Genomic DNA, 9,498 nt, shown 5'->3' with positions numbered 1-9,498 from the left:
AAAAATAAAAAAATAAAAAAATAAACCCAATTTGACAAGGAAAAATCAGATGGAATTAACCTCAGTTATATATTTGATATCTTTATGGAACTTAGCTTTAAACATCAAAGCTAAGTTCTGTGCTTTCATGTGATCAATAATTTATTAATTGTGCTAATATTGAATATTTTCTTTCTTTTAAAAAAAGCCCCTTTAAATAGGTATCAGTTTGAACTTATTTAACCCCTCACTCACTAAACCCTGATTGTGTATTTAATTTACAATTAACATTAATCTGACATAAATGGGAGATTATGTCCACAGTTTACCAGCGTCCATTAACAAGCTTACATAATGATGCCAATTAAAATGGTTTGTGAATGCAGTCACACAGTTTCTCTGAAGAGAAATCACTGGGTGGCGATACCACAGATTTTGACTTTTAAGGCAATTTTATTTTTTTACTTATCGGTTTGTTTGTTTGTGACTTTCTCTAATTGAGAAGCAATTAATGTAACAGTTCTGAAAACAAAAAGGCTCGTCTTGTGTTGAGCCTGTGAGGATAAATGACAGGCAGGTTTAATTCTGAGTGTTTACTCAGGATTGCTCCGTGAAACGTTTGTAAATACAGAAGAGAAAGCGCAAATATCACTCAGGTTATTTAAAAGAGAAATTCCCCCAAGTTCAAAGGTCAAATTTGACCTCTGAAATTTGATACTTTAAACAGTAAAGCTGACTTTAAAAAAAAACAACACCTAAATTCTCTGTAAGGACAAACATATTAATTATAAGTTATGAAAGACGTTCAAATGCTGCAGAAAGGAAATAAAATTATGTTAAAGAGAACATGAGAGTTTGGATTGACAACTAATGAGTCATACAGCTCTAAATAATACTGATGTAATTATCCTTACAAACTTTCCATTACAAAAAGATATGTATATAAATATAACTTTTGGAAAAATTGCCATTGATGTTGAAAGGCAGTATCTGAGCTGTTTTATTCACAGCACTGAATGCATTTACATATAAGAAAAAAGCGATGAAGGATCACATTGTTGCTGCTTCTGTACTTCCCTTCTTTTCCTCCTTCATGAGCTTTTAATTTTTCACTTCATAACCGGTCCGGACAGTGTGAACCACGCATGAATCAGCATTTCACTTGTTTCTTTTTTGGAAAGCTGGATCACATTTAAAAACTGCATGTTGTGGACCCTCAAGGTTTACAATTCATTGACCTCTCCTGTAAGAAAATCCCTGGCACAGAAATAAAGTATAACAAGTCCCTGAAATCAGAGTGAAATCTTTTACCTTGTTTGTATGTGGAGTCCTCTGGGTGCTGTGGAGCGTCTCTCTCTGTCTCTCCCTCCTGACACCTGAGACTGCAGTGTTAATTGTGCAGGGTGTGTTGCCTTGTGACGATGTCACAGATGAGGAAGGTGGCTGCCTCGGCCGTGGCTCAAGAGGGAAGAGCCAAACTAAGATTCTACGTAATGTGACGATGCAGTTACAGCTGGCTTTTCAGCAAATCAGTGCTACAGAGAAGCAAGCAAAAAAAAGTGAGGAGATTCATGTTACATGTCTTCTTCAGCAGAATTTTATACTGTTTTATTTACTTGAGCTTTGTTTAAAGTAAAACTAAAACTAATTCCATGTGAAAACTCAAAGATGAACAGATTTCACTTGGATTTATTCTGAATGCTGAACAGTAATCTGTCACCACACCCAGCGCAGTCCCAAGAAACACCAAAATAAGGGTGAACTAGTCTGACGTTGATCACAGGTGACCGTGTTGGATAATGCCTTTATTGAGCTATACGCCTTTCCTTTTTCAAACAAGTCTGTGTCGTTCTTTCATCAAAAGGTAAACATATCACTGAAAAATGCAGATATGCTCTGTTAGGGCTGCAAGGAAATGTGTTTAACCCCAGCACTTGTGGAAACTTTAAATTTATTAACATATACTAACACACACACACACACACCCATACACACCACATTGCGAGCATACCCAAATCAAATTTAACAGGTTTTCTTCTGTCACGACTTAATACATTGAGGTCTGTATGACAGTAAACTTTTAACTCACAGTTCCTGACATGGTTAATAGTGGCTCACTGTGTTATGTTCTGGGTTGTTTTGAGGTTTTTTGAGGTTTGACTATTCTGGGTTCCTCAGTCTCGTTCTTTCATTTGATGAGTCTCTGTTTTACTTTTTGTTCAGCTCTTCTTGGTGTTCCTAGTTGTTATTTCTTGTGTCTAACTATTCTTTCTTAGTCTAGTTTAAGTATGCTTCTTTGGTCTAGTTATTTTGTAGAGTTAGATTTATTTCCATAAACTCATAATTTATGACATACTAGAATTTTAGCATTGGAAAACTATAAGCCTAAAGATTTTTTTGTTTCTTTATATCGTCCCTTGTAGGTAAAATGTCAGAACTAAAAGGAGGAAATATTCTAAAAATAGGAGGCAGATGTTAGTTTATTTTTGTCACGTTCTATTTAACTTTGATTTCGTGAGGCAGACAAACTCAAAGTGGTGCATAGCTGTGAAAGGAAAGGAAAATGAAACATGATTTTCAGTGTTAAACCAAGAAACACACATCAGACAGATTAGAATAAGCATGTTGTAGAGAAATGTGAGGCAGGTTTGGGTTCTATGATGATATCTAATCCCAAGTGTTGAACATCTTAAAGAGCACCGTTCAGCCCCTCAACCAGGAGTGTAGCACAACTACAAAGAAATGGTGGAGGAAGTATTCAAACACTGCACTTAAGTAAAAGTACAAATACAAATGTCATTTTACTGAACAGTCCAGCAAATAATGCATGTTTTGAACCCCAGTCTCATACCACATGGAGTCGTCTTTTGAGCCAATTAACTTGAATAAGTCACTGATATTTTCAAACTAATGAAACAAAAACCGCAATGTGTGACATGAATGCAACGTATAAGAAAGTACAGATACTCAATGAAAGAAGTCAAATGAAATAATAAAATACAGTAAAAGATTGAAAGCATTGATAAATCTTTTTTTCGTCCATATCTTTCAGCAGAGAAACTAATCCAACGTAGTGGCTTGCCTTCTGGCGCCCTCTAAAGGGAGAAGCTGAAAAATATGAACTTGGCTAAAAAGAGAGCTGCGCTCTCGCTAGATGGCAGTATTGGTAACATTAGTGGTTTCTCCAGTCGTATTATGCACAAGAAGAAAAATATTAGTCACATTTGACTCAAACATTGACAGAAAATAGAAGCCAAATGGGAGATTCTGCTAAAATGTGATCATGTTCTCTCTCACAGTGTGTGTTTTTTGGTTATTAGTTAGTAATTAAACTGTTTTGCCGCCATGTTGGTTTGGTTGAAGATCTGCAGTCGGTGTTTTCTGCGGAGTCGTGTTCTTCAAAGAGGGTTTCAGTCTGTTACAACAGTCAGACACAGATGGGCTGAGCCCCAGGTAAACTCAGCCGCTGTGTACCGATGGTGCTCCACTGTTCAGGGCGAAGTGAGGGTCCGGTTTGCCCCCAGCCCCACAGGTAAGGTCCTCAGTTAACTGGGAGTTATTCTATGTTGGGAGATAATAGCAGTTACTTAATCATCCTCTTTGTGCATCGTATGTACACATATTAAACAACATGCTTATAATGTTCAGTGTGCCAAGAGTTGAAGTATGCTTCACTTTTCCCACATGCAATTTTACACCCTTATTATAAAATTAATTAAATTAATTTGTTGACATTATGTTGTGCTATGTGTGTTGTGTGTCTTTTTTTTTGGCCGGGAAAGAGGGCAAATGTAATCCATTTTTGAAAACAACTGTAACATCACAAAATGTGGTAAAAGTGAAGCGCTGTGAATTCTTCCCGCAGATGGACTATATTTACGTGTGTGCGGATTATGTGTGCTTATATGTATTTCTAAAATAAGTAGCACATTAGATCATTTTTGTCTAAATCTTCAAAATGAATTTGTGACTAAAGGCAATAACTTTAATTTAGGTAAGTTATTGTCTTTCATCAAGAAATAATTAAGTACTTCCGAAGTACTTAGCCAGTTTGATATTTACTTAGGAAAATTTTATCATTTAATAGGTTTGTAGACTATTTTAATAAAAGCATGATGCATTGTAATCATGTGGGGAATTTAGACTTCCAGTCTGTTTGGAAAATTAATTTTATAGAAACCTCTTTTTGTCTGATTTAAGAACTATATTTTTTCATTAATAACCACCTGCTTATATATCTACTTATCTATGATGCTCTGGTTTTTGATTGCTGTGGTTTACAGGCTTTTTGCACCTTGGAGGTCTCAGAACTGCTCTCTACAATTATATTTTTGCAAAGAAATATGGAGGCGCGTTCATCCTGCGACTGGAGGACACAGATCAGAGCAGGCTGGTTCCAGGAGCAGCAGAGTCCATAGAGGACATGTTGGAGTGGGCTGGTAAGAGATTTTTCAAAGAATTTGGATTGTTTGACACAGTGCGGTGTGAAAGCGAACGGCAGCAGCTGAAAATATAACAAATGAAAAATCTAAACCCAGCGGTAGGGCCGCTAGGGCAGTCCACCAGCGGCCCGCTGTGTTTTTTGTGTTGGAAAAAATGCTAAAAGTTACAAAAATTTTGAGGTTGACGATCAAGCATCATAATTTGGAAATAATAGCTTGTGAGGTCAACAGAAGCAGGTACAGCACAATTGGTTCACACCTTCTCGCACCCAGTTCAGTGTGTCAGCTATAAGCCTACCTTAATCCAGCTTTTAGTGTCACTGTTACTGGTGTATAAAAAACCCTATTTAAAATAAACAAACAACACTTAGCCTGGTGGGGAGGCAAGTAAAGCCTAGTGGCCCGCCAGACTTATAATACACTAGGGAGAAACGCTAAATTTTGGTCCCCAATTAAACCGAGTCTACCGGAGGATCAGGTGTGAAAACACCCTTGGACTACTATTTTAGCAAAGCTATCCACTCTAATTACTAGTACAATATGGTAAAGACAGTTAAAAACATTAATTTTGGAATCTATTTCTGCTTGTTTTACAATTTTAAACCCTTATTTTATCACTATATAAAGGACAGTCTAGTCTCGAGTCTCTACCTCCATCTGCAGGTATTCCACCAGATGAGAGTCCTCGTCGGGGAGGACCCTGCGGTCCATACCTCCAGTCCCAAAGATTAGACCTCTACAATCAGACTGCCAGGAAGCTTGTAGAGAGTGGTCACGGCTACTACTGCTTCTGCAGCCCTCAGAGGCTGGAGCTGCTGAAAAAAGAGGCTCTAAGGGCCGGCCAGACACCACGGTACCTAAACAGTCACGAAAATTTGTTCCTGAACAAACAAAATGGATCAAAGATGTGTGCAGGATTTTTGCACAGAACTGAGTGTTCACCTGTTTCTACAGCTACGACAACAGATGCCGTCACCTGCGAGCGGACCAGGTCCAGGAGAAGCTGGCTCAGGGAGTGCCGCATGTGGTCAGGTTTCGACTAGAAGCCGGCGTCGAGCCTTTCCAGGACCTGATCTTCGGATGGAACCGCCACGAGGTGGCCCAGGTCAGTCTGGAGAGGAATTCCCCGTGAAAGGTGTAGGTTGGGAACGTCAGCATGCCATTACTCTGAACCTGGGGGTCACCAAAATACATTTCTTCAACCTGTTTCTTCTTATCCTCAGGTGGAGGGCGATCCAGTTGTGATTAAAGCAGATGGCTTCCCCACCTACCACCTGGCCAACATTGTGGACGATCATTACATGAAGATCAGCCACGTTCTGCGAGGATCCGAGTGGCTCATCTCGACCTCCAAGCATCTCCTAATGTACCGCGCACTGGGATGGACGCCGCCCACCTTCGGACATCTGCCGCTTCTGATGAATAGTGATGGCAGCAAGCTGTCCAAGAGGCAGGGGGACATATTCATTGAAAACTTCTGTAGGGAAGGGGTTCTTCCTGAGGCTCTGCTGGATATCACAACCAACTGTGGATCTGGATTTACCTGTAAGTGACGAAGGGCGACATGCAACAGTTAGGGGTGTCCCGATACAACTTCTTCACTTCTGATATGATACTGACATCGCAGCTTTGAGTACTGGCCGATAACAATATTGAAAAGACATGATCAAGTGATATTATTCAGAGAACAATAGTCAAAAACAATAGGTAAGAGAATAACTGACCTATTTATTATTAACCAAAGAGTCTGCGTGCGGGATACAAGTGTTGATGGGTAGAAATGCTTGGGCTTATTAAATGCTAGAGTGGAGATTTCAGATGCAGGCCAATATAAACCGATACTTGTTTTTTGGCTGATATCGGATCCGTTTTTGATATCAATGGATCCGATATCAAAAACAGCTCGGGATCACCATAGTAGCAATAAACTTAAGATGAGCTCTGTCAGTATTAACTCAATTTAAGTAATAATTATTTTCTTATCCATGTACACAGCCAATCGAATAGGACGGAGGTTAGAGGAACTGATTTCTGAGTTTAATCCTTCAAAGATCACAACTCACTCTGCTTTGTTAGACCTGGAGAAGCTACCAGAGTTCAACAGGTGGGGGAGAAATCAATTTCATATGAATCTGTATTAAATTAATCCAACCATATTACAAAGGCTATTTTTAAAGTTTAACTTATTCTTTAAAAATAAATTACTCAACCGGAAGTTTTTGTTTTTCTGAAGAATCATAGATTGATTGCTCTCTGTTTCTCCTTGGGACTTTGGACAGAATTCATCTGCAGCAGCGAATTGAAGATGAGCAGAAGTGTTGTGTGCTTATAAAAGATCTACAGCAGCAAATCCAGCAGGTTTATGCTGCAGAGATCCAGGATAAAGAAGTGCTTGAAGGAAATTATATTAGACGTGTGCTACACCTCCGTAAGGTAATCTCAGCTACATTTGCTTTATTTCCACTGAGCGGTACACCATGGACTGGTGGTATTCAGTACGCTATTTTATCTGTTTCCGTTGTAGTGTATTGTACGTGAAGGCCGTAAAGTTAATCCTTTATGTTCATATACATGTTGTCTATTAATTTTTGTATTGTTTTCTATTAAAAAAGCAGTATGTTTTGAGAAACTGAAAGCTTTTTGAATCTTCCAAGACTCTCTGTTGTGCAACATTTTGTGTATCAGTCAACTATCTCAGTGAACGACGTCGAACTTGCAAACGTTCAGTTTAGTTTTCAGCTTTGTTGTGCAAAATTTATAAAGGCTAATGTTTCAACACTATCTGTCTTAATCACAGTAACTAAAGTAACCAGCTTATTTGACTTTGACAGTGGCTTGTGAAAATATTCACATCCCTTAACCTTCTAAATTTACTTTTGTACATCATAAATGTTATTGTCCATTGGGGTGCATGCACACCAGCCCTGTTTAGTCCGCTTAAATCAAATTCTAGTTTGTTTGTCCAGAAAGTGCGGTTTGATTGATGAGACGTGAATGCGCAATCGAACTCTGCTTCAGACCAAATAAGTGAACTCTGATCCACCTAAAAACATAGAACGTGGTTCAGTTGAAGTGAACTGAGGTGCGGTTCAAATGCATGTGTGGATGCAAGCGGACCGAAGACCGTCCAAAAGCAGGAAGTGGACTACAGCGCAGGGCATTCTGGGTCAGTAGAGCCAAAATAAATGCACTAGCAGGAGAAGTAGCTTGTGGTCTTTTACAAAATATGAAAGAGAGATCCTACAACTGCTAAAATCTGGCAATAGTCCACTTCTGTTTACGTTTTGTGAAGAAGGAAGCTGCATTGGTCTTCTTATGAGATTTTTCTGTCGTTTCCTTCGGTGGTTCTTGGTGCAGCGCCACCACAGGCGAGGAGGGGAACAGGTTTTTCAATAAGTTTGGATTGTTTGACACACTGCAGCATGAAAGCAAATTGCACCAGCTGTAAATGTAGCAAATGTTGCAATTTTGGTCCCGAATCAAATCTAGGCTGCCAGAGCATCAAGTGGGAAAACACTAAGGGAAAACCTTAGTGTGACTTTATGAGATAGAGTTGCATATAGTTTATTTTGCGATTAAAATTGTTTTCCAAGACATTGCATGTCTAAAATAATATCTTCAGTAGTATTCAATGTATTGCTTTCTCTTCAACAGGGTCACATAACTTCCCTGAAGGAGCTTGTGAGCCCAACTTACTCCTATCTGTGGGTGCGCCCTTCCCTCTCCATCCAGCAGGTGGCAGCACTGACCAAGGAGGCTTCTCATATTGCGTCATTAGTTCTGAGGTTTGAAAGCAGGTCTTTACTGCATATCAGTAGTGTTTTGTCAAGTTTATGAATATTTGTATGTTTTTGCAGGTTAATAGAAGAGCAGGGAGAGGAGCTGTCACTGGACCAACTAACCAAAGATCTAAAGAGTTTGCCTAAGCAGACCAAAGCTACCAAGTACAGAGAGGTGATGAAGCTGCTGCGCCTGGTCCTCAGCGGCCTGCAGGTACCAGTCTACATTGCTTTGAGCTCTAAAGTGTGTGTGTTGTGTTTAACAGATGTTGGCTGATTCACTCTGAGGCTAATAAGATCCACACCACAGAGAGCTACTCACTCTCATGATGCATAGGTCTCACACTTTCTGCCAATGAGTCATTTGTCTTGAGATTTTTGTCAGCCTTATGTGTAAAGTCTAAAAAGCTAACTGATAAATACTCTGTACTCTTTCTTCAGGGTTTAATTGTTAGTTTTTTAATCTTTAAAGAAAGTATGGATCATTTTTGAAAGTTTGTTTTTATGGTTTGTTTGCCTGTTAGTTATAGTGGTACATAAAAAAAAATAATATTGCGTAAAAGTGCAATATTTCTTCCCCGTCATCTCAGAAAGCGAAGCTCATACATTTTATCTAGAATCGACAGGCATATATTTCAAGCTTTTGCTTCTTGTAATTTTAATGATTATGATTCAGAAAATTGGAATATTGTGAACAATGACATTCTTGGAAACTGGTGGTGTTGCACCCTAATAAGTTGATGAACACAAAACACCTGAAAATTTGTCCTCAGCCTTTCAAGCAGTCTCTCAGTCTGGGTCAGTAGGCCACACAGTCATGGGCCTACTGCTGAGTGGACAGATGTCCAGAACACTCAAAGACATACCTGGAGTCGTCCTTTGATTCTTTTATGCCTGTTTGAGAAATCCTTCAATCTTCCATAGCAACCATTCAGCTGTGCGAAACGCCTGGTTGGACCTAGCTTCGCCTTCGAGGTCAAAGCTCCTCCTCATTCAGTTCTGCAATAGACTGGTAACGAGCAGTTTATTTGATCCATGTGTGTTTGAGCAGAGATGCATCTAAAGTTGTGACTGGAGTTGGTGACCCCTGCAATAGACAAATATTTATTATTTTTTTCAATAAAGGTTCTGTGTAATTCATTCATATCTAAGCAGTGACTAAAATCATAAGACTTGAGTAGAGGTGTGGTGAACATTTAGTCAGCTTGTGCTTTAAGCTAAGGGTGTAAACTTCCAGTTTTAGTGGTCATGTTGATGACAAGGCATTTTTGTGCAAGTTTGCCAACTTCTATTTACAT

At 39.1% G+C, this 9,498-nt stretch overlaps 2 protein-coding genes across 14 annotated transcripts in view; one reads left to right on the top strand and one right to left on the bottom strand.

The window, feature by feature from the left end:
* The window catches only part of mslnb (mesothelin b), a 55,482-nt gene extending 54,090 nt beyond the window's left edge, over positions 1-1,392 (bottom strand). For 10 of the 13 annotated variants that reach the window (XM_015051636.1, XM_015051642.1, XM_015051648.1 and 7 more), the window contains exon 1: positions 1,291-1,392. The gene's annotated coding sequence lies outside the window, so the exon portion shown is untranslated. The remainder of the gene's footprint in view (positions 1-1,290) is intronic. The other 3 variants (XM_015051635.1, XM_015051637.1, XM_015051638.1) reach the window with 1 other exon arrangement.
* A 1,665-nt stretch (positions 1,393-3,057) lies between these two features.
* Positions 3,058-9,498, top strand: part of ears2 (glutamyl-tRNA synthetase 2, mitochondrial) — a 12,624-nt gene continuing 6,183 nt past the window's right edge. Inside the window, exons 1-9 of the mRNA XM_015051664.1 lie at positions 3,058-3,511; positions 4,263-4,418; positions 5,085-5,274; positions 5,376-5,526; positions 5,645-5,966; positions 6,417-6,525; positions 6,701-6,854; positions 8,076-8,206; positions 8,279-8,414. Coding sequence (XP_014907150.1) covers positions 3,325-3,511; positions 4,263-4,418; positions 5,085-5,274; positions 5,376-5,526; positions 5,645-5,966; positions 6,417-6,525; positions 6,701-6,854; positions 8,076-8,206; positions 8,279-8,414 — 1,536 coding nt within the window. The 5' untranslated portion in view covers positions 3,058-3,324. The remainder of the gene's footprint in view (positions 3,512-4,262; positions 4,419-5,084; positions 5,275-5,375; positions 5,527-5,644; positions 5,967-6,416; positions 6,526-6,700; positions 6,855-8,075; positions 8,207-8,278; positions 8,415-9,498) is intronic.

The sequence above is a fragment of the Poecilia latipinna genome, unplaced genomic scaffold (genome assembly GCF_001443285.1).
Source record: "Poecilia latipinna isolate Pla-1442-1.1 unplaced genomic scaffold, P_latipinna-1.0 Scaffold1057, whole genome shotgun sequence".
Lineage (NCBI taxonomy): Eukaryota > Metazoa > Chordata > Actinopteri > Cyprinodontiformes > Poeciliidae > Poecilia > Poecilia latipinna.
The sequence above is the reverse complement of the archived record's forward strand: the minus strand, read 5'-3'. Positions and strand labels throughout refer to the sequence as shown.